The 26,104-nt window shown below is 39.0% G+C and overlaps 1 protein-coding gene across 9 annotated transcripts in view; it reads left to right on the forward strand.

Annotated features, from left to right (window-relative positions):
* The first annotated feature begins 1,979 nt into the window (after positions 1-1,979).
* LOC149551019 (Ubiquitin-conjugating enzyme family protein) overlaps positions 1,980-26,104 on the forward strand; it is a 226,836-nt gene continuing 202,711 nt past the window's right edge. For all 9 annotated transcript variants that reach the window (XM_089786585.1, XM_089786591.1, XM_089786586.1 and 6 more), the window contains exon 1: positions 1,980-2,151. Coding sequence is in view for 2 of the 9 variants with exons in the window: in XM_089786592.1 (XP_089642718.1) it covers positions 2,145-2,151 (7 nt within the window). In the remaining 7 variants the exon portion in view is untranslated. The remainder of the gene's footprint in view (positions 2,152-26,104) is intronic.

Below are 26,104 nucleotides of genomic sequence, written 5' to 3' on the forward strand. Positions count from 1 at the left end.
ATTTCAGTACTTTCCAATTACTTGTTTAAGAATTGATGTTTGGTTTGTGGTCGTATGAGACCTTATGTTTTTACTGAGTTTAGGATAGGTTATTTGTATGTCATGCTGGGAAGTGACTTGCAATGGAGGCCAGAGCCCTAAGGAGGCTGCGTGGGTAACCCATTGTAGATTATTTTAATAAGTGATAACATTTTATTAAATGATAGTAAAATGAACTAATAAGAGTCATTGTTTTTCCTTGCCCATGCCTCAAGTGCTAGTATAGGCTAGGATGGGAGCAGGGAGGATGTTTGGTTGCGACCTTGCTTCGTCAGTATGCCTTGTCAGTACGAAAGGATATTAGTGACACATAGAGTTACTAGTGGGCTGGAGTCCAGTGAGGGTACCAGGGTAACCTTAGAGTTGGCTCATGCAATGAAACTTGCCTACTTAGTAGATTTCCTATGTGTCATTGTTTGCCTCTGGGTTTAGATGTCATTTGTGCTTTGTTACCTTTGAGGTGGATTACTTCTAGGATTTCCTTGACCTAGATGTTGGATTTGACTTTTGAGTTTGTTATCCTGTTTGGGACTTGAGACTATCTCCTCAGAGTGGTGGGAGTGGACCATTTAAGTTTCACGAGGTTGGGTGGTAGTGCTTTCTACTTTTGCCATTGAGATCCAATAGTTCAACGCTATTGTTGGAGTTCCCTGTTATGTATTACCTTTCATTCTGTTCTTATTTACTGTGATGGATGGTTGTACTCTATTGTATTGTACTTGATTTCATAGATCTTACAAGATGATGTAATCTATTTTATGATGTATATTCTTTCAACCTTTCATACCTTGTGACTTGTATAATGGATGATTATGCATTCTGATTATTGCCAAGTGGCATTAGAGATAATTGTATATTATTTAAATGGATACTTGCTTGGAGTTTTTTTTTTTTGATCAGTGAGAGGCCAAAGCCAAGATTAATTATTATGTGTTGTAATTAATTATTATTATTATTATTTATTAAGCGTGATTGCAAGTAGATTCGAACCCAAGACCTCTTTGATAAGAGGCTCACAATTTACCATTGTGTTGTAAGCTTTTGCCTGATACGTGCTTGTAGTTATTCTTTAAAATGGATTTGATATATATTGGTTTTAGTATTAACTAAATTTAAATGTGATTCAATGTCATGGGACCCTTAAGAGACGTAATCTGTTTATGTGTTGCTTATGTATGTGTGTATGTTATTGCTTATGCTATTTTATATCGGTTGTTGTTAAGTTATTATCTTAAAAAAAAAAAACAAGTTTGACAAACTTAGTGAAACTTTAGGTTAATTTCTTTTGGGTTCTCTAGTGAGGTGTTACACACCTGACCCCACTGACGTATGGGGTAAAGATGATTGACAAGATCCTCCCCCCTTAACCAACAATGCTTTAGCCACCTGAGATGGTTATCTTTAGGTTGTGCCCTTTTTTTTTTGACGAATAGTGTACTCTAATATTATGGATTAATAAAAAAGACCTATTCATCAAAATGGTCTTACACATAGACAAATAAATAAATTAATAATATGCTATGATAATATAATTAAAACTATTATAAATGATACAAATAAAATGAAATAGCATAACTAAACACACTAAAATATATAATTTTTTATAAATTAAAACTACTATAAATGATACAAATAAAATGAAGTAGCACAATATAGATTAATAAAAAAGACCTATTCATCAAAATGGTCTTACACATAGACAAATAAATAAATAAATAATATGCTATGATAATATAATTAAAACTACTATAAATGATACAAATAAAATGAAATAGCATAATTAAACACACTAATATATATATATATATATATATATATATTAAAACTACTATAAATGAGACAAATAAAATGAAATAGCATAATTATACATACTAAAAATAAATAAATATATTTTTAATAAAAAATGCCATCAAAATGGATACACGGGTGAATGGCAACTCACACAGAGTACGCCATTTTCACTTCACGATCTCCCAACTTACACCAAATTAAACTCTGTCGAGGCGGCAGATATCCAGCGGCAACGCGCAGAGAAGTCCGTAGTTGGGGAAATTATTTCCCATCACAAAGAATTGATCGTGGCGCCGGCATATCTCATTTCTACGATGTCTGGTATGTTTTTGGATATCCTTGTCATTTTTCTCGAAGCATTAATCGACAACGGATTGCTTCAATTTGATCAGAGACAAAGAATTTTACTGCTTCATATCACACAGGTCAAGTTATAACTGATATCGTATGGTAAGATTTTCTACGTGAGTGTTGAGGTAAAATTTAGTCATTACCGTTAATCGAACTTTACCTACTATTATAGCCAAACCCCAACCAAATTATTGAAGAATCTGACAAATGCAGTTGTTACAGGCGCCTTTACCAAGTTAGGGTCATGAATAAGGTGTCTGAAGTTTGAGATATAGCTTTTGATTGCAGACAGTTTTGATGATTTACGGCTAAGATTAAGAAGGATTAAACTGTGTGTTGAAATACAATAGACAGCTATTCTGGAAGTTATGTTACCTTTGATTATGACTATGTCTTGTCTGTGTTTGTAATAATTTTATGTTTGTTATCGTTGGTAAATTTAGGGCGAGGTTAGTCTCTATCACTAGTCTTGTAGTGCATTTTTCACATCTGTAAGCATGGGCCATAAGTTAACATGTGAAACAATATTTATTGCACAACCTCTCACACATCGTATTCCTGTTGGAACTTTAAGGATGCCTTGTTGCGGTATGGGGCTTGAACTTAGCGGCATCGATTACGTGATTGCATGTTGGACCAATGTCTATTATAATTTATAGTTTTCTGTTATGAGTTATGCTGTATTGTTGGATCGTGAACATAAGGAGAAGACAACATAATGTAGAAGCCTTATAAATTATAATGCATTTGAAGTGTTTAGAAGTGATTCGTGTTAAGAAAGTTGACTTGCCATTGGTGCAATGGATGGAAGAAATGAATTGCAGAGAAAGGTATTTGAATAGACAAAGGCCCAGGAGTTTGGCAAATCAAATCCAAACTGCACTTTGAAGGCCATTAGTGATTTTAAACGGTGCAGAAAGGGGTTCTGTGGTCAAGATCTTAATCTCAATGCCCAAATTGTTCATATCATGCTTGAAGTTTGTTTTTGGCTTTCTTTTTGCCTGAAGGAATTCTCTCGAGACAATAGCAATCGGGCTGGCAACTGGATGCCAATCTACTCTCGGCAGAAAAATGAAGTCAGAGAATTTGAGGTCCATGTTTTTGATTATTGGTTGATTGAAGTTGGCTGTTGAATCAGCCATATCCGACTATGCTTGTATATGAAGATAGACTTTAGCTTTTTACCAAATTAATCCAAGAGATGGTTTTATAACTGGCATTCATTATACATAGTGTTTCTCTCTTTGAATTGGTTGCTTATCACGAGTCTGATTTGTCTATTCATCCATCTTATGACAAGGATCTAATGGACCTCGCTCTATTTGGTAGTCTTGAAGGTTTTTTTTTTTATGGGTAAGAGGTCGAAGTCAAAACTAATTATTATTATGTGTTGTGATTAATTATTATTATTTGTTGAGCTCTAATATATTTGAACCCAAGACCTTCCAGATAAGAGACTCACAATTTACCGTTGTGTTGGACGCTCTTGCTTGTGTCTTCAAGTTTTTTTTTTCACTTTTATGGTATAACTAGCTATTTTTCGTAGTTCTTAAAGGTAGCGCCTTCAGTATTGAATGCTCACAGTAGATCTTGATTAGGAGTCTCTTAGTTTAATCAGATTCCATCTTAGAAAATTCAAAATTAATAGATTTGGAGGACACAATTTGAAGGATTCACCTCCTTATATTGTTTGGTGGGACCTTTTTAGGTACTCTTTTCCATTCTTTTCTCACATCCAAAAGTGCAGCCACATTTGAGTCTGTCATTTGTCCTTATAGGTCTTTGTTTGGTTAACATGAATATGAAATGCCCATATTTGATCATCACCTTCATTTGAAAGGAATATTAAAGTGTTTCACAATCTGCATATTGATCTTAGATAAAAAACAGCTGGAGTTCGATCAAGGATGGCAACATTTCCTTCATGTACGGACAAGATTTGACCATGGGTGTATGGACAAACTATGGTTCAAATATTAAGGATAATTGATAAGATTAAGAGCCAGTTCATCTCGCATTTAATTATCAATCTAGGGTCATAAACTCGTGAAAGGTATAGTGGCTATTTGCTCAAGGGATGAAGATAGCATTCCAAGTGGGGATGGATGCAGCTAGAACACACGGAAGGAAACCTACAACAAACCAAAACAAAATTGGCGACATGAACTTTCACTTCTTGGAGACATGAGCTAAGCTGAAACCTACAATAAATCAAAACAGAACTGGCGACAGGAACTGTCACTTCTTGCGACAGAAATTAAACTTTTAAATCTAAAAGAAAACTATTCTAAAAGCTAGAAAGCATTATAAACTGTAAAATTTAATCTAGAATTTAACATTGCAGAAAATAAATAAGAGACCACACAAATATGAATTCACACTTAAATCTTAAACAATACATGAATCAATAATTATTTACAATAACATGAATTAAAGTAAGTAAGCTAATATAATGATTTTATATAAGAAATCAAATCAAAATATACAGGAAATAAAACACACTATAATCTAAAATGAATCATTAATATGATTGCATAAATTAAGGTATATAAACTATACACTAATTCTATGTATGAAATCAAATGAAAATAGCAACACAGAGAAAATTAAATCTCGCGAACATCCTAAACTAGATCACTAGACATTTTGAGAAGTGGATCTTGCCTCCTCAATACATCTGGTGATGAAAATTAAAGACTCTTTTACATTCCTTCGATCAAAATGATATTTCTTTATTCATCCAACAATATAGAGTCTACACAAGTTACTACTAAGGAACAATCTTCTCACAGAAATCTGCATTTTTATCTCACACCAAATCTGATATATAAATCTTCTCCCCTTTTTGTTTACAACATATGCATATATATAAGTATTCTCTACATAAGAATGAAAGGAGAATTAAATAATTTGTTGCAATAAATGAGTGAATAAGAGGCTCAACTAAGACCTTTGAAAATAGCCACAAATCAATAACAAATCTGTTGAAACAAGAAGCCCAAATAAATTCTGAAATTATTGTCTTTATCTCTGGCTATGCAGCCACATAAACCAAAGCTTCTCCTCCATATTTCAGTTGGTTACTCATCACAAATCTATAGAAACCAACAATGATGAAGTGTATACTATTACAAATAGCATAACTGAATGCAAATAAAGACCTTCTCCATGTTAGAAATTAGTGGTTTTGCTCCACCAAAGAACTAACAAATCAACCATATATTTTTCAGTAAATTGGATCCTCCGCATATCAGTTTCCATGTGATTAGAGCCATCACTTATTGCAGAAAAATGTGGAGATTTGGCTGGCTGTAATAATGGATCTCAAATTAATATGTATAGAAAATCATTGGCAGCTCTTAAACGGTTCACTTTATGGAGACTTTTTTGTGTGGAAACATAATTGGGCATATTTTGGACCATACCCATGTCTTAGATTTTTCAGATTTGCCCTCATTTTCTCAGAAATTACAACACAAAATTGACTGTTCATATTGTTGTTAGCCAATTTTTGGCTGGAAACATTTGATCATAAACTAAAATAATAATCCAAGGTATAAAATGATAATAATCCAAGGCATTAAATTTTAATAATCATTATTAAAAACAATCAATAATAAATTACATTAATTTATCCAAAAATATATTAAATATTACTTATTCATATTTAAACATATGCAACATAAGATGGTAAAATAGGATGAAATGGAATAGAAACATGATATGAAAGTGAATATAATGGTATATAAAATGATGAAAAGACAGTTTCAAATGGCTCATAAATGACTCTCATCAATGGACATGCAAAATTATTTCAGACTTGGAGGGTACTTGACAAGCGCAATTTTTTTGACTGTGTTGTATCTATGTCTGTGTTTTTACCCTTGTTTTTCCTACGTCTTTTAAAATTCACAAGTTAATCATAAAAACTCGAGGAGCAAAAAAAACAAATAGAGAGTACTCGGCAACTTAAAGAGTACTCACTATTTGCGTACTAAACTGTACGGTTATGAGTCTGAAATGGCTCCAGTTTGTTTAAAACAAAGACTTACCTAAATATGATCAGAGAAAGGAGCTTTTTGCAGCCAATTGAATTCTACGGTCCTTTATTTGATAAATAAAACTGGTTGTTCCTTAAAATTCCTTTAATCCTGGATATTCTCAGAAACCTACTAACCATAGACTAGATTCTCGGCATCTATATGAGAAGCAATCTTTTTAGTGTCTTAATAAAAGTTATAATACCTAAAACCTTACCAATCTAGCCAATTCTTTGTCCATTGGACCTAATCTAATGTCTTAAAAAAATATGTCATAATATTTTGGTGACAAACATTTTGTGAAAATACTATTTGCTTTTATAAAAAGTGTTAATCGCCTTCTTCCCTTAACTAGAAACACCCTTCAAAGGGTCTGCTTGATAATTTTTCTATTGATTTGACATTAGAAACACATACTGTATTTTGAAAGTTAGATATGACATTTTATGGGTTGAGGGTTGTCTTATTCATACATCTAAAATGAGAATTTCCGAATTTGCCATATCCTTTTCGCTATCTTTCATTGAACAATTCTGGTTAGTAATAAAAGGAGATCCTAATTCTTGTTTAATCTATTGTCCATTCAACATAACAATTATCATTTGAGTCGGTAGATAAAAGAATGGGATAGAAAGCTTCTTGTGGTAGCTTGCTTTCATGTTTTAAATTGTTTCAAACTTGATGAATAAGCAGCATTGGATAGAGATTTCTGCTATTAATAGAGTAATCACCATAGATGGTTTTATTCCTCATGGATCAAGATCTTGGAAGGAAGCATAAGATTACCTGGGAAAATAGGAATGAGACTTGTATGCTCTATAAAAAAACAGGTGCATAGTACAAGATTAATGATTTTGCTTACAGTTCTGAGCATTTCATAAAACTGAAGAAAGTATGGTGGTCAATCATTTGCTTTGTAGATGAGGTTATCAAATTTTGAAAATTTAAATTCTAGCCAGTGTTGCTTTAAGTAGCTTTTTCTGATACCCTCATAATCTGTAGCTAGTTTTAGCTTGAATGAGGATTCTGTTGTGAGGTTTTCACACTATTGCCCCAAAATTTTTGGGGACCCCCTTTTTTTTAGTTGCCTTAGAAAATTTGGAGTTGTCAAGAAGTTTTCGATTTGACATTTTTACACCTTGGACGCCTTCAGGCCAAGAGGGGATTTGATTTGTTTTTCACCCGGTGCTAACTTGATTTTCTGGAACATGTAATTTTATCCTTAGGCCAACTAGGTTTCAATGACAACATTTTATCGATGGTTAAAACGATATTTGGGAGGATAAATTTGCAAATTTTGCACTTAGACGGATTTTTTGAAAATTTGATATAATTGTATAAACTTGAGCATTTTCAAAATGAATTTGTTAGATTTAGTTGTTTTGGAAAATCTTGAATCTTTTTTGGTGAAAAGGAATTTTTGATAGTGAAATTGAAATTCGAGTTTGAATTTTGACTGCCAGGAAAAGGATTTATTTTGTTAAAAAAAATAAAAAAAAATTGAAATGGTATTGTAAGGTTGAAATTGGATTGAATTGCAAAATTGGATTAATTGGGTTGAAATTTTGCCTAGAGGATTTTTAAAATGTTAAAGGAAATTGGTAATTTGGAATTGAAAATCGATTTTGACTTGCTAGATTTGATTTTAATGATATTTTAATTACCAAAGTGTTGTTAAATGAAAATTTTGGAATCTCCTAGGCTTTCCTTGTTTCTATTTTGCGATTTTTGATCAAAACTGACAATTAAACGGGCCAATTTCACTATGGGCTAAGTAAATTTAATGTTGCATTTAAATCTAGGCCATTAATTAAGGGACTAACTTAATTTTGTTTTCCCTCCAAGCAGGTCAACCCACTTGGAGAGGCATGTTTGGTATAAGAGGGGCTTCCCCTCTTATTTGCTCATTCCTTTTTCCTCCTCCTCGTTGGATGTGTGATTTTCTTCTAAGGTAGGCAAATTTCCAGCTTGGGCGATTTTTGGGGCAGATTTTTCCATTTCTTCACAGAAATTTTCTCCTCCTTGCTTGGGTGATTTTTGCCCTAGGACGATTTTTGGAGTAGATCCGATATTTTTCAACTTGGGCGATTTTTTTTTGAGGCCTGATTTTTGGTGATTTGGCAACAATTTTAGTCTGATTTCTCTATCTTTGGCAATGATTTCTCCTTCCAGGATTTGGCGATTTTATTTGGTGAAAGGGCAATGTGATTTAAGGTCTGATTTAGTGGCATGGGTAGATTTTGCAAGGTTGGTGGATTCTGATTTTTTCTAGGGCATCATATTTGCAAGTAGGATTGAATTTTTTGAGATTAGATCCGAATTTGAAAGGGCCCGATTATTGGTAAAGGTAGATTTAAGGTAAAATTTTATTCATTTTTAGAGGTGAAGAGTGGTTTTAAAGGCAAATTTTATTCCTTGTTCTTGCTTGGTTCGTTTCCCGTATTTTCTTCTTGCACTCATCATCCACCACTTCATCATTCCATTGATAGGCTGAAGTTGGGAGATATAAGTGTAGATTTCATGATAGGACACTTAGAGAGGCAGAAATAAGCTAGACCACCTTAGGATTGAAGTTGGGAGATATAAGTGTAGTCCATCCTAAGGTAACGAAGAGGCAAACATAAGTGGTAGTCCCATCCCTAGGAAAGAAGTTTGGATATTAATAAGTGTATAGATAGGACTTGGAGAGGCGAAAATAAGCTAGATTCCATCGATAGAAAGAAGGTTGGAGATTGATAAGTGTAGTCCATATCATTTAGAACGAAGGGGCAGAAATAAGTGTTTAGCATGGTAGATGTTAGTGCAAGCAAGAACCGAAAGGGTACAAATACCAAAAAAGACAAGGAAGACACAATGCCTAAGACCACCTTCTTCTTGAAAGTGAGGAGAATAAGTGATACCAATATCGGCACGGTGAACATGGTACAGTTAAAGGATAGATTGAAGGAAGGACAATCCCCCATGGCAAAGAAGATCTACAAGAGCGGAATTGTACATGCGGCGACTTTCCCTCCTACCTTGCCTTGTCCGGAATTGGTAATGGAATGTGCATCCCAGTTTGATATTGTGACCAAGTCCATCATTTTTGATGAATGGAAGAGAGTGTTGGCTAACATCAACGGACAAGTGGTCGAAGAAGTATTCAATAGTCCCTAGCATAAAGGCATGACAGTGGTAATGATGGATCAGGTGGCCAAGTTATTCCAGGATAATCAGGAGGCTTATCTCATTCATCTAAAGCAAAATTGGTTGCATGAAGGCAAGAAGGGAGTCACCAAGTCATCAAAGCTCACCAAGTCAGATTTCAAGTGGGAGTATGGCGACCTTATTGTGCTTCTTAGCCGGATCATGGGCGTGGTTCAAGGTATGCAGTTCGAGAACTGGATGTATTACTTTATTGATGAAATTGAAAATGGAAAGAGAAAGATTGATTGGGCTAGAATCATAAGTGAAAATCTAGAGTTGCAACTTACGATTGTGCAAAAATCAAAAGCAATTTTGCATGGGATCCTATCTTTTCTATCTTATTGCGAGACTATATGAAAATTCTGGACTTAAAGCCTTAGGAGTGATTGGCAATGGGCCGGGGTAATGTTTGGTGAATGAGTGCTATCTACAGCTTCATTTGCACAACACCAAAGATTATAAGATGTTTTATGACGCCTTTTCCATGAAGACTGTAAGGATATTACAAGGGAAACCTACTAGAAGGCTCTCATCGGAAGCGGAAGCAAAAGTTAAGAAGTATGGGAGTTGGTTCATCCAATTTCCACAATTCACATATATCAGAGTAGCAAGAAGTATAGTTTGTCCCAAGAGACTTCCAAGGTACCCACCCGACAAGGTAGTTTTGATGAAGTTGGCTAGGCAACTTGGGCATTATGAGAAAATGATGAAACTTAAAGGTGGGACATGGATTACCTTCTCATTTGGAATAGGCAATGGTACTTGCCCCAATCCTGTTGCCTTTGCAACTGCGGAGGAGTTAGAATAGTATCCTCTAGGATGGTATAGGAAAAGACAAGGATTCGATCCAAATGCTCTTATCAAGGCATCTCACGGAAATACATTCTAACATATTCCTACTATAGAAGATTTTTGGGCCAATGCACGGGATGACTTTCATGTGAGAAAGTTAGCTTTCTCAAGGTTGTTAGTGAGCATGATGAGGCTGATCAGATAGAGAGGCCTTGATATTCTTGATCAACTGGAAGATGATGAAAAAATGCTAAGAGAAGATTATGATACAGTGGATGGAACAAAATTGGGTCTAGTGGATTGGGATGATCATTAGGATCCTTCCTTAGAGGCAGTTACGAGGACAATTGATCTACACACCAAGTCATGGTACAATGAGAAGTTAAAGCAATTACAAAGTCGGAAGGTATGCCTTACTTATGAGAAGATGAAACTAGAGGAAGAAGGTCTAGTTGAGTCAGTCAGACAGAAAGGTGAAGGCAGTGGCCAGCAACCAAGAACAATTAAGAGCAAGAAGAGAAATATGGAGGTTGAGAAAAATAAAGAACATCAGGAACCTCCAAGAAAGAGACAGAATGCAACATTGTCAAGGGAGAGCATAATTGAGGCTAGAGGCCAAGGGGATAATACAAGTGGACAAGGGGCTGTGGTAGAGGTGAGCTCTGATTCGGAATCAATCGGTTACAACAACAGTACTGAGTACTCTCCTCTCTCGGAGAACCAATATGGAGATGATGTGACAATCACTAGTAAAGAAGAGGATAGGCCAATTGATATTGAGGAAATAAGCCAGGCGCTTGAGGCTGTCGGTGATGCTTTGCTAATCGAACTAAATCCAGATTTGGGGGGATGCACTGCAACACTATGGTTAAGACAAATGCTTATGCCAAAAGGCAAGGTGGTGACTATTCGAGCAGTTGAAGATATTCAAGGGTTATTGGAAAGGGAAGACATCGAGAAGCAGAAACAAATTGCAAAAACGGTGACGAAGGTAATCAGAAGTGATGATGAGGGTCACCGAAAAGTTCAGATTGCTATACCAAAGGCTAACAAGGCAGTAGATGAGATTGTAGCCCAGGAGTATGAGATAGTAGAGTATAACTTGGGAAGAATCATGGATAACATGGAGTTTGAGGAGATCCAGGAAGGCATGGTTTCAATTATAGAAAGATTGAGGAAGGCAAACAAGAGGATTGTTAAGTTGGAGGCCGAAAACAAATATTGGAGAGATTGCCAGCCTATCCAACAGTTGCATTAGGCAACCCTTCTGCAAGACTGTGGGAACAACATAGAAGAGATATCAGCTCAACTGCACGAAATCAAAGATTGGATCCATGATATAATTCAAGATGGGCGAAATTTCTTGACTTACTTTATCTCGACTTTCAGATCATTGGTGACTATTAGAAACAAATTCAGGACATTTGAAGGGGAGTGGAAGGATTTCCTTCCTGTCAAGGACTTGGCCATTCCCAGGCTATGGGCATTTTTATCGAGCTACCAGAGAGATATTTGGAAAGAACCAAGTTGGTAGATGAAGGACGAGTGAGTATGGTTGAGTCTTGGTTTGTTGCCTTGACTATTAGATTAAGGATACTTGAAGAGATATGGAATAAGATTGCACAACACAGCCCAGGCGTTGACACTTCCATTTCAACCATGTTGGGCGATGTTGGGATTGCACTTGATTTTGAAGATATCAAAGAGGAGAACGTCAATGAGATAGAATTTGGATCAAGATTGGATGAGTTGGGGAAGGTTGCCATCAAGAAGAAACATTTGGGCACCCTTGCCTCCCTCAATGCCTCTATCGGAGATGCAAATGAATATGAGAAGGGTCATGAGAAGACACTGCAAGCAACAAACAACATGATGAATTCAGCTGAGGTTAAGATGAAGCACACACTTTGCCCTCCCATGAAGGAAGTCAACGACAAGGTAGCCAAGTTCATTTCCTTGGCTAAAAAGATGAAAGAAAAGGGTAGAATTATATTGGAAGATCATTTGATGTATGCCCAAGTGGCAAATTCTCCTTCTTGGGTAGGATAGGTGTCTGATTCTGATTGGCTACCATTTTGGTGCCTTCTCATTGGTTGCCACTTTTCCTTTTTTATTGGTCCATTGATGAAGTGGCGTCTTCTCATTGGCCGATGGGGTGGCAACCCTAATTAGGGTTTCTGGGATTTGATCTGGATCGTTGATTTTTCCTCTTAATCTCTACCGTTGGTTGTAATTTTGGCCTCTATATAAGGCCATTTGCTCTCATATGTAAAGGGTTGAAGAAAATTGTTGCTTAAGATAATACCAAAATTGCTTCTTTTATCATTGTTGTGACTTGTATGGTGATAAAAACACTTGGTGTTATTGCATGATTTCTACTTCCAATAGTTAAAGTTAAATACAGGTTGAAGAAAATTGTTGTTTAAGATAAAACCAAAATTGCTTCTCTTATCATTGTTGTGACTTGCATGGTGATTAGGGACACTTGGTGTTATTGCATGGTTCTACTTCCAATAGAATTAAATTTCATTGAAGTTGTTAAAGTAGATTTTATTTCAAGAAAGTTGTTAAGAGTAAGAGTAGATGTATAGTTGTATGGTGATATTAGTGGATGTTTGATAGGGATCTATAAACTAGGCCACTAGCATCCTAGTGGCTGGTTAGGAAGCCTTGCGTGGTAATCTAGTCTTTTTTCCCTTGAATCATTGCATCTATGGAGGTAGAGCCGCTGGTAAGCTTTTATCAGATTTGATCCCCGTCCATTTGCTAATCTTTCCATTCATAGGGGTAGGGTAAAGCAGCAAGTAGTTGAGTAATTGGAGTTCATTCTTAGAAAATTAGAAAGGAGAAGCATCGTTGGCAAACACACGCTCCATCACCACCACCATCAACATTATTTAGCGCTTGTATACATTGCAAAACCAGACATCATCACCATCACAACGAGAGTTCGACAATCCTTGAATGAACAACGTAAGGCCGCCTATGTGATTAACCAACAAATCACATTAATATAACTGAGTTAGTATCCACAGGTGTAAGGAACATTGGAGTTTTTTCTCATGTCTTCATGAGTATTTACTTTTCAAGAGAGGGTTGAGTGCTTGATATTCCATATCAAGTATTCAATTCCTATATGTTATGTAGTGGTACAAAACTGACATCAACAGATTCAAAGCCCACAATTTTTGAAGAATGAAGTAGTCATTTTTAAATGAAGGGTAGAAACTGCAAAACATATATGCCAAGTACTAGCAGAGAATATGTTTGTAAAAAATGTAGAGTCAAGAAGAAAGATACAGGGTGGCAGGATAGTTGTTAGCCAGGACATAAATCTGAACTATCCATCGTAATAACAATCGTTCTCGCCAATCTGTAAACTCATATAGAAAGTCCTCCATTAGCTATTCAACTACAATTACAACTCACCAGCTCTACCCAACCTTCCCAATGGTTGGAATCTTGGAAAAGAGCTTGCAACGGTAATTCTGGTCAGTTGAGCACTCATTAAAACATATGAAAATACTGGGGAAAACAAATTAGAAAGCAAACAGACAATGATAGAAACAACAATATACCAAAGAGAAACCTTGAATGGATTGAATCTTTCATTAAGTTTTCAATCACTGTTGCAACTCACTAGTTCTAAGTTGGTTGCATGGGGACTGGGGTACTCAGGCAGGTCAAATTTTGCATTAATATAATTTGATATTTATAGAAAATCTGAAAATATGAGCCATGTCAACGGTTTTTCAAGACAAGAACAGTGATACAGTTTGCAGATGTAATGTATTGTTTTCAGTTTCAGATTTGCAATATGTTCATAATAATATATGCTAAATGTTTAGTTGCATAACAAAGAAGGCAAACTTTAAACATTAACAAGAAAATCATAAATCATATAACAATGACATATTGCAAATTATAAACTTCTGACTTGAACAGTGATAAAGTTTACTGTTAATCAGTATTGTATCAAAGTTTCGGACTGATTACGTATTGAATTAAGCTTGATAAACAGCAAGCTAATACATAAACAAAAAATCGGAATTAAAATCAGAAATCTTAGTCAAGATCTGTAGCTATGATGCTCTCCCCTGAGAACCCGGTATCTAGGTATGTGTAACCAGTACTTGAGTACGCATCCCAGGGGTGTGGGTACGTGTACCTACCACCCATGCAAGCTAGGTTCTAACACAATCCTTTGAATCACTGAAATCTGTGAAAATAACTTATATCATCAATTCAATTACTGTTGCAACTCAAGTTCTAATACAATCCTTTCAATGACTGAAATCAGTTTGAAGAACTCATGTCATCAATCTAGTTCACTTTAACACACATAAAACATATAAAAACACTAGGAAAAGAAAAAAACAGGAAGGATACATGCCATGACTGAAACATCAACATACCTTAGAGAAACCCTTAATTGTTAAATATTTCATTACGAGGTAGCATCTAGTTCCTTAAATCACTATAGGCTGTAATTTTGCACACATAAATGTCACGAGTAGCACGAATGAGCCATTGACAAACTGTAACCGAGTTGAAATTCAGACTGCTTGCAACTCCATGTAACATCTTGTAGTGGTCCTTAAAAGTGGCGTCGATATAAATTTGAGATTGGGTATGTTGTCTATGCAAGTTGGCTCGGAAACAAGCACACTCTTCTCCTAAACACCTCTGTTGAGCTTGAATCGAAGGTGTGCTTTCATGAAGGCGCAATGCTTCATGAAGAGCAGACAGATTGTGATCGGACAATATCCATTGAAGCTTGAGGCTATTGCTATGCAGTCTGTTTAGCACGGATCAGAATCAAACGATCTGAGTTGGTTCAAAGAAGCACAAGCTTGAAGTTGGTGCCGAGAAATGTGACAGACTATGCAGGCATTCTAGGCGAGCATTGGTGAAGGACTTGTAGCCATGGATCGCTAAGGTACTTGGACAGTTGTCGCCAGTTGGATCAGATCTTCTTGAGCTTCTCTAGTTGTCCATATAAGCTCGGTGATGCTTGGTGATTCAAGCAGAGAGCAGAGAGCGCAAGGAAGCAAAGTTGAGCTAGTTAGCAAGTGTCTTAAACATTGTAGTGCAAGGTATGGTTTTGTGAGTAGATAAGCATACTTTCTTAGGTAGCCAGGATGGTACGAATCAAGCTATGGCATGGTACCTTATTTTTTTGTGGGCATAGTTTTAACTCGGGTGTAAACAATATCGGTGGTAGCTGAATTACATGCTTGGATGGCTTATTGTAAAGATTGTATCTGGATGGAATAAAGGATCCGTGTTGCCCTATTTGCTTTGTCTATTTACTTTGCTATATCTTTGTGTTTATGCATTGATGGATGGTTAAGTCTTTTGATATCTTGTATACTCGATCTGGTTATCTTGGTTGTTTAATTTCTGTGTTACTAATGGTCAAGGTGTAGTCTGTATTGAGATCTAAGTTCATAGTTGGGTTTCAAAGGCAGCACTGCATCGGGATCGCTTTGGCCCCGTGATGGTAGCAGAGCCGATTGACTCGAGAAGGTGTCTGTCGACTTGGTGATTGAGTTGGAATTTATCTTGGGGCAAATCAGAAAGATGGTGTTTGTTGAGCCGAGCTGTCTTAAGAAATCAAGAAAGCTCGAGTTCAGGCTCCAATGGTGGAATCAGAGGATCATGGTGACACGGCTCACCATGATACCACCAATGTGAGAACGGGACGCGGTGGCAATGTGAGCCAGCCCAAGACTAAGGACTGGTTGATGGATCACAATGCACGTATTGAAGCATTGGAGGTGGTAGAATTTGAAGACTGTCTTGGCACGCTTGAGGCATCCAGTCTTGCTCTTGCTGAGAAGGTCAAAAGTTATGAGGAAGCCATTGATACGTTGAAGGATGAGCTGCAATACATGTGTGACGACCACTCATTGCACAACTCCTTGCTGCAAGGTGGATGCATATGCTGAAACCCCAAAGTCTTGTGGGTACCTATGGTGGAGATTGAGATGACAAAGCTCTCGACAACTTTATATGGGATGTCAATGCTGTCCAATGTTGTGGGCTTATCTGATGAGGCCTAGGTAAAGCAAGTCGCGACTTGGCTCACAAGGAGCATGAAGCTATGGTGGCGAACGCACTTAGTAGATACCCGAGCTAGAAAGTCCATGCGATCCATCAATACTTGGCAAGGATTGAAGGCGGCTTTGCAAAAGTAGTTCATATCGGGTAATAGTGACTAGGTTATCCGAGCTTGCTTTGATGAGCTCAAACACATTGGCAAAGCGAGGGATTATGTGCTTGCTTTCCAGGTCTTGGACCTTGAGTGGACGAAGCTGAATGACTTTGAGAAGCTTTATCTTTTCGCGAGCAACAATTTGCAACCTTGGGTTGTAAATGAGTTGAGATGACATGTTCAAACCTTGGTGGAAGCAATTGCGACTGCAGATCGCTTGTTGGATTACAAGGGAGATGCTGCGAAGGGCTTTGGAGGAGCTTGAGTTGATAACATGAATGCAAGAAAGGCTTTTCGGCCTAAGAATGAGTGGTGTAACAACTCCCCTTACAAAAGAAATGGCGATGTCAAGCAAAAGTCTAAGTTTTCTATGAATCGTGCACCCAAGTAGACCAAGAAGCCGTCCATGACGAATAAGGGAAAAAATAAAAACGAGAAGGCCTGCTTTATGTGTAATCATCGAGATCATTGGGTGAGGGAATTTTCAAAGCGCGCTAAGGTAGCAACTGTGCTAGTCGATGTTTACCGCATGGGGTAAATAGATTAATGCATATAGACAATGAATAGAAACATGTAACAATAGTACTCCTTTTATTATTCGCATATGCCAAAGATATTACATAATGCTTTTAATGATGATTACAATGATCTTGGATGTTGTACATATACTTTTCGAAGAACCTTCCCGAAGGGGTCCGTCGGCTACATAACAAGAACTTTCTCGAAGGGACCCGTTGGCTACATAACAATAACCTTCCTGAAGGGACCCGTCGACTGCATAACAATTACCGACAACATCAACCCGTTGGCTACACAGTATCTACTGACGACATCATCCCCCCAAAAGAAAAAAGTCGTCTCCAAATGACAATTACAAAATATCTGAGACAGATTAACAAAATAGAGTACATTAACTGACTAACTACAATAAGATAGATATGTTTCCATCATACCACTTTCACATTTGTTCTGTGCTAGCACCAAACTGGTTTCCAAAATACATTGCATCTGCAGCCTTTGCTAACATAATACTGTTTCCTTAGCTGACTTTGATAGCCACTCGTGCCACTTTCTCTGCTTCCAACTCCTGGGTACCCTGAGCCAAGTGTTGCTGTACTGCCTTCAACTGAATGATTAGCTCCTCCCGAGCTCTCTATGCATCCACCAAGACAGCTTCACGACCAACACCTACTCCAAGTGCCTCAAAGTGTATCACCCCTCTCGAAAGACTTGCTCTAGTGCTCTCTCTACCTCTGGTACACAAACACTCTATGCTTGCAGCAGCTCCAGGTCTCATCAACTGGTCACACTTCCCATGACTGATAATTGCATCGACTGGGGGTCTAGGGGGCATCGCCTCCAGCGGGGTCGAGGGGCAGTGCCCCTCCAGGCGCGCTCCCTATCGCATGGGCAGGGTCGTGGGGTAGTCTTCCCGCCGCCAAGACTAAATTAGGATTCTGAAACCCACACAAAACTGCATGGAACACACTATTTTTGTGATTTTCTTCTAATCCCACACTCTTTCTAGCAACTGCTTGTGTTTTACTACCTGTTTATGTCTTTCCCTTTCCTTCGGCATTATACATTAATCATTCTGAACATTTTTGATTTGTCGTCATTTTTTTTTGCTCCTCTTCTTACTGCTTCCTTCTGCCTTCTCTTCTTTGACTAGACAGAAGATGCGTGCAAAACCCTTAGCCAAAATCGACCTCTGCCAGTGCATGCCCGTACGGCGGCCTCTGCAATCCTGAACAAACAAATTTCTTACCAGCATATGGTGTTTGACTGTTCCACTAATCTCCCTGAAGAAGCCGTATGGTGAAGGCATGTACAGTTGAGCCCTTCAATTCCCTGATGTTCATACGCTAGTATACTTTTAGTGGTTGTGTTAAATATAATAACTCAGCCTCTGCTTCTTTGGACGTCGTATGGTTTTAAAGTTACCTCCACACCTTGCTTTTTGTATGCTATAACCCTCCTTCAAATTGGCTGTACGATGTTTTTAAAGGTTGCAAGTTTCTTTGTTAAAGTCCGTATGGGTATGAGTCTTTACCAAGGCCGTACGACGATTTGCAAGACTTCTGTATGGTGCATATCAGGTGCACTATAGTCATCGTACAGTGCCCAACATAGAGTTCAAACTCAAAATTCCGTATAGTGACCAATAGAAGACTCAACCTTTAGAATCCATACGGGTATATAAAACATGACAACTGCCTTCTCTATACGGTATGAGAGGTTTTTTTTAAGAGCGTACGACTATGAAAAACTTCGTACGATGCCTACCAGGTTAATATCATACGAACTGTTGGAATTTCCTCAGGCAAAAACCTGTACAGTTCCAGTAAGCGCCAAGCCCCCTTCTGAATTCCAGTTTCCGTATCCTAGTCTCCGATCTGGCCAAGAGTAGCAAAACATCTCGAAAGGAGAAAGACAGATTCTGAACTAGCCATCCCTTTTGCAAGAGTCAATATGAGTTTCACCGAGCGTTTTTGGCTTCTAGCGGTCCTCCAACTTTTGATCTGCAAGAGAGGATCAAAATCTCAATAATCCTTGGCCTCCTTTATTGTTTTCAAATCTCCTTTCTTGCCGTATGGTGCTATACCAAACCGTACGGTGAAAAGATATGTAATGAACACTGTATGGTACTTTTTCTTCCTCTTTTTAAAAAAAAAAATTTAATTTAATTTTTTAACATATACATCTAATTCTCCCTCTAAGTTTCGTCCTTCTTCGACAATGAGGGGATCATTTTGGTGTGGTACATCTTCAGCTTTGAACCGTTGACTGCCTTTGGTATTGCTTGTCTGTCTAATGTCCACAACTTTATTGCTCCATTGTCGCCTACTTCTCGAATTTGGTATGGCCTGATCCATTTAACTTTAAATTTGTCTGGTTTGATTTCATTCTGTCCGTCATACTTCAACACCAACTGTCCCGGTTGAAACTTATTCAATTTCAAATGCTTCTCATGCCCTATCTTTCGCCTATTTTGTGTCACCTCTGTGGCCCATTGTGCCTGCAATCTCTTCTCTTTGAGTTTGTTTAGATTATACAACCTTTCCCTCAGGCTTTCCATGTCGCATACCATGAATTCTGTCAGCTGCCATTCCTTTCTGTCAATAGCTATATTCTTGATTTTAGAACCTTCACTCTGTACTGCTGAAGTTTTTATTAAACCCTTCTTCTTTGTTTCCTGTGCAGACCGTACAATGTGTTTTCCTTGTTGCCAACACCTTTCTACTAACTTCGTGGTGTGGTGTATTCTTTTCTTTCTGCTCGGTCTGTTCATCGTGTACCGGACCGTGGAATCTTTCCTTTTTCTGGGTTCATACTGTATGTTCTTCTTTTCAGTTTTTGTCGTAACCGCCTTTCCTTCTTCCACTTCTCTGTATTCTTTCAGACATTCATTTCCCTCTTCTTTCTTACCTTCATCGACCCTTAACATATTACAGCTCGGAAAGAGCGTGTAATCCTCCATCTGCCAGTGGAAAAGGCCGTTCACCAAATCCAAATCATTGTCCGTCATCCACCTTCCAACCGTAGGACTCCTTCCTTATTGGGTTCCAATCGCTGCTTTTCTTCATCCTCTTCTTCGGAATCAAATGATATGGCTTTTTCGCCCACCATTTGTGTGTGTAAATCAATAATGAATTGTTGTCCCCTGCTTTCCATTGATAGTGTATTCTTTTTCCAGTCATGCTGAACCTTTGCTTGTACAAGCCATCTTCGGCTCAGAATGGCATCATATCCTTTCCTCTTCAGCGGGATGACGATGAAGTCGAGTAGGAACGAATGTGTTCCAATAGTCATTGGTTGTGCCATTAGGATTCCCAACGGTTTGATCTTGTGTTGATCTGCTGTGAGCAACTGGAATGTAGGTGGCCACAACGTCGGCTGCCCTAACCTCTTCCAGGTATCCTCCGGTAACACATTCATGCCAGACCCTCCGTTCACAATCGTATCTGTCAGAACAGTCCCCAGAGTTCCCATCTCGACGATTGCGGGATGCCGTTCGGATGAGAGGACTAGTAGCATTGGATCCTCTGCACTTGCGCCACTTTCTTTCTCTCTTGCCTGTTCTGCTGGTAATTTAGCTGTTGGGGCGATGTTTGCGAGTGCCGATCGGAGTTGAGGCATTGTGAGCAGTAGATCGTTTATTTTGATGGGTACCTCGGTTTGTAATATTTGGCGTACAATGTTCTGTTCCCCGCAGTTCCTTGCTGAGGTACCGATAGTGTCCTTTAGGTGTGGTTTCTCCGCTTGCGTTGCTTTCTGAATTTTTGCCTGTGCTTCCTCCAGTCTCTTCTTTTCTTCCAGGTCAGGGTAGAGTTTTGCTTGTTTTCGTGTGATTGCCAGAACCTCCTCTTCGTTCGTCTCGATGGTGATCAGATTCACTCCTGATTTTGGGCACTTAGCATCTTCATGATCTCCAAGACCGCACCATCTGCATAACAACTTCGGTGTGTTTGCTATTGTATAGTTTCGAGCAAAGTGGCCCTAGAAATTGCATGCTCGGCATTGAACCATCGGCCGTCTATTCGCATCATACTGAATTCGACTGCGGCTCCCACTATTATTATTGGCATTATTGCTGGTATTGTTGTTTTGCCCTCTGTTATTATCTCTGTACCCTCCCAACGTGACACCCTCGTTGCTGGTGTTTCCGCTCCCTCCTGACGTGGAAGCCTCTTGTGTTAGAAGTACTTGCTGAGGTTCTCTTGTTTTCATAGTCAAGGGGCATTCTTTTAAGGAATGTCCCATAATTTGGCAGAGCTCACAGAACTGGCTCTTCGGACAGGATCCCTTCGTGTGTCCTTCTATCTTGTAGTCTGTGCACCATAGCTCGTTTCCCTTTGTCTCTTTCTGCATATTCTTAAATTCCTTCATCATTCGGAGCATATTCTTCTGAAGAGCTCGGACCTTCTTGCTGCCCTTTTCGTCATCACTGCTATGTTCTTCCGAAGATGCGTCATCTGAGTCAGATGAGCTACTTTTTTTGTTTTGTTTTGTTTTCTGCTCACTTTCTAAGTTCATCGCTTGATTGTATACTTCGGTGTATGATGATGACAACACAATCTTCATTTTCTTCCTTAACTTCAGGGGGAGTCCTTAAATGAATCATCTCTTTTGTAGCCCATCTGCTGGCTTACTTTCCATCTTGTTTATTAATTCCTTTAATTTTCTGGCATATACTCGGACTGATTCATTTTTACCTTGCTTTGTGTTGTATATTTTTAACTCCTATCCAATTAGTTAATTTTTGGGGATCCACTCGGCAAAGCAATCAATTGCTACACCTCTCAGGGTTGCCAAAAATTGTCGGACCCATTTATCTATGTTAGTTATGCCATTTGCTGTCCAAATTGTTTCGCATGTCTTACAGTGTCGGATTGGATAGGCCGTTCCATCACCATCAAACTTTGGCAATTTTTCCTTTGGTCCAGCCATTATTATTCAAGGTTGAGGGATTTGTTGTGTACCTGCGCTGTTTTGCACTCCCGCGCTGTTTCGCACACCTGCGGTGTTCTGTACACCCGCGCTGTTCTGTTCATCCGCACTGTTTGGAACACCCAAGCTGTTTCCGACAGTCGTTTTATTTCCAACAGCCGCATTACTTGGTGAAAAAGGGTTTTCCTCAGGTCCTTCTGGAAGTGTATCTTGGACAAAGAGTTCACTCCATACTCGTGCTCCCTCGACACTTCGAGCCGTGTGAGTTGATTCCCTTTCATTTGGATTCTCTTCCCATGGTGTATACGGGTTCAGAAATTCCTCCCTTGTTTCTTCCACCAAATCCAACCGGTGTCGAGTCTCTTCCAACAATTTCTTGGTGCTTCGGTGTTCGTCGGTAATCTACTGAAAGCTCCGTCTGTGCTCGGCCTGTTGTGCCAAAATTAAATTCCCTTGTGTTTTGCGTATTTCATCTTTTTCCTTTAGCTTATTCTTATTTTTGTTCAATTGATTCGGCATTAGTCTTCATTCCTCTGCCTTCGTTCCAGGTCCGTCGGGCAATGACGCCAAATGTTTACTGTATGGGGTAAATAGGTTAATGCATACAAACAATGAACAGAAACATGTAACATCAATACTCCTTTTATTATTTGCATATGCCAAAAATATTACATAATGCTTATAATGATGATTACAATGACCTTGGATGGTGTACATATACTTTCTGAAGAACCTTCCTGACGGGGTCCGTTGGCTACATAACAAGAACCTTCCCAAAGGGACTCGTCGGCTACATAACAATAACCTGCTCGAAGGGACCTGTCGGCTACATAACAATTACCGACGACATCAACCCGTCGGCTACATAATATCTACCGACGACAGTCGAGAACAAGGTGTCGAAAATGGGAGTGTTGCAACTCTTGAACGCTTTGAAAGAATTGACCCAAGGCGACTGTCTCACAAAAGAACATCAACGCAATTTGTGATATGTAGAGTCTTTCTTTGGTGTCAAGAAGGTTTTTGCAATGGTGGATTCTAGAGTGTCACACAACTACATCTTGGTTGAAAAGGCATGAAGTCTGGGCTTAAAGGTGGACCCTCTAACACTTGCTTTAAGGTAGTAAGAAGGTCAACAAGGGAGATCGAAGGTGATGTGAAGAACGTTGTAGTCAGGGTTGGATCTTGGCAAGGTCTATAGACCTTGTGGCCATAAAGACGACGAATTATGACTTGATAATTGGGCAAGAGTTCATTTGTCGGGTTGGTGCCGTAATCGCTCCTCACCTAGTATGTATTATGGTACTAGATCTAGCTAGACCATTTATGGTGTCGATAGTTCAAGCTAAGGAGTTGAGCCAAAGACTTAATGCGCCAAGTCTGAAGAAGGTTGCAAGAAAAAGAGACGAGGATCTCTTCTTGGCAGCGATCCTTGGTGGTTTGTTTGAAGGGGAACCTTCAAACTAAACCAACCTAGGCGTTGTTGAGGAGATGATCTCTGCGTTTTCAGATGTAATGCTGAATCGACTACCTGAAGGTTTACTGCCGAGATGCTATGTCGATTATGCGATCGAGTTGGTGGGAGGAGCTAAGCCACCAACGCGAGCACATTATTGCCTCTCCGAGCTAGAAATGATTGAGTTGAAGCTGACAATCTATGCCCCTCGTGCTTGCCGTATGCGTCACCTATGTTGTTTCAACGAAAGAAGGATAACACTCTAAGCTTGTGCATGGATTTCCAGGTTCTCAACAAGCTCACGGGAAAGAACAAATATACACCACCCTTGATAGCAGACAATTTTGATCGGCTCGTGGAGGTAGAGTTCTTCACCAAGCTCAATCTAAGGCAAGGCTATTACCAAATTCGGATTGCTCTTGAGGATGAGGAGAAAATGACGATCACCACGAGGTATGGAAGTTTCAAGTTTCTTGTCATGCCGTTTGCGTTGACAAATGCTTTGGCTACTTTTAGTACATTGATGAATGATATCTTTAGGCATCTTTCGGATCAATGTGTGGTGGTATACTTGGACGATTTATTGGTATGTAGAACACAAAGAGCATCTAATCGAGGTGTTCTCCATCTTGAGGGATAACCAACTTTATGCCAAGGAGAAGTGCTCGTTTGTGCAGAAAGTTGCAGGAAGAAGTTAGTTTTTTGGGCCATGTTGTTGGCCACGACATGATCAGACCCGAGCTGGAAAAGTTGTAGTCGATTCAAGATTGGAAGCTGTTGTGTAGTGTTCATGAAGTTCGTTAGTTCCTTGAGTTGGCTAACTATTATCTGAAGTTCGTGCAGGGCTATTCTAAGATAGTTGCTCCCATAACCGATTTGTTGATTAAGGATATAGGATGTTGTTGGGGCGCGAAGCAACAAGAGACGTTTGATTTGTTGAAGCAAAGGCTGATTGAGGAGCTAGTCCTAGCTCTTCCTAGATATGGCAAGCCCTTTCAAGTTCAAACTGACGCTTCAAATTATGCAGTTGGAGGTGTGTTGATGCAAAATGGGCACTTGGTTGCTTTTGAATCGCGCAAGTTGAATGAAAGGGAAAGAAACTATCCTACACATGAGAAGGAGATGATGATCATTGTGCACTACCTAAGGATATGGCATCATTACCTTCTAGGCATGCCATTTGTGGTGCGAATTGACAATATAAGCTCTACCTTTTTCAAGATCCATGCCAAATTGACACCCAAGCAAGCAAGGTGGCGAGAGTTCATGTTGGAATTTGATTTTGAGTTGGTCTACAATTCGGGTGGACATAACGTTGTAGCTGATGCATTGAGCAGGAAAGCTCAATTAGGTGTCGTTGCTGATTTGGCTAGTTAGTATTCGAGTAGAGCTAAGTGGGGATGTGCTAGATGGAATCAAGCAAGGCCTTGAGGCTGATACTCAAGCTCCTCAAATCATCTTGCAAGTCCAAGCTAGGAGGACTAGGCGATTCAATATTGTCGATGGTATACTCTACTTTGTGGGCAATAGGATCTATGTGGCGAATTGGAAAGAACTAAGAGATGTATGAGTGCCATGACTCTACCTGGGCTGGTCACCTAGGGCAGCAGAGGACACTCGCCCTCTTGGAAAGAGGTCTTTACTGGCCTAAGATGAAACTGGATGTCAAATAGTATGTGAGAACATGCCTTGTCTGCCAACAAGGCAAGCCGGTGTTAAGATATCTAGGAGGCCTTTTGTAGTTGTTGCTTGTTCCAGATAGCTCTTGGGCAAGCGTTTCACTCGATTTCGTAACTTAGTTATCGCCAGTTGATGGTTATGATAGTATTATGGTAGATTCACCAAGTATAGTGTATTTGTGCCATGCCAGTATCCATGCTCGGTTGAGTTGGTGGCTAAGTATTTCTTTTGTAATGTGGTTAAGCATTGGGGGGTTCCTTTGAGCCTAATCAGCGATAGGGATACCCGATTCACTTCCAAGTTCTAGACAGAACTGTTTAAGCTAGTTGGCAAGAGGTTGTTAATGGGCACAAGCTGTCATCCTCAAACGGATGGGCAGGCAGAGCGGCTTAATGCATTGCTAGAGGACTATCAGATGCATTTTGTGGATAGGGACGAAATGAATTGGCCGAGTTTGTTGGAAATGGCTCAATTCAGCTATAATTTACAAAAGAGCGGATAACGTCTATACTCACCATTTGAGTTAGCTACTGGACAACAACCTTTGACACCACACACTGTGTTGGGTGGTGACCATGGAAGTGATGTTATTGCAGTCGAGGTTGTGCAAAAGTGGAACGAGCAAGTGGATGTGGCTCGTTATCACTTGATTGAGGCTAGTGATTGGATGAAGAGATTTGCAAATCACAAGAGACTTGACCTCGAGTTCAAAGTGGGAGATAAAGTGCTTTTAAGGATGAATCCAAAACAATTCAAGACCCCTAAAGGTATAAGCTCTTCGTTGGTTTGTCGCTGGGATGGACCATTCGAGGTAGTTGCAAGGGTTGAGAAGGTTGCCTATAAGTTAAATCTTGCCTTGCACCTTAGAGTACATTAGGTGTTCCATGTCTCACAACTTAGAATGCATGATGCGGATCCTGAAGACTTGGCTCAAAATGTCCCTGAATGAGGCCCAACTAATGTGTTGGATAATCCGACTTGACTCGTCAAGGAGGTGTTGGCAGTGGGATTCTGTTTTGTTGGGAAGAATGCAAACAAGGAGTTCCTAGTGTTTTGGAAGGTGCAGATCGAGGAGAGGCGACTTGGGAGTGTTTAGAAAAC

This window comes from Cupressus sempervirens, chromosome 6 (genome assembly GCF_028749045.1).
Source record: "Cupressus sempervirens isolate cs-2001-9-10 chromosome 6, ASM2874904v1, whole genome shotgun sequence".
In the NCBI taxonomy this organism is placed as follows: Eukaryota; Viridiplantae; Streptophyta; class Pinopsida; order Cupressales; family Cupressaceae; genus Cupressus; species Cupressus sempervirens.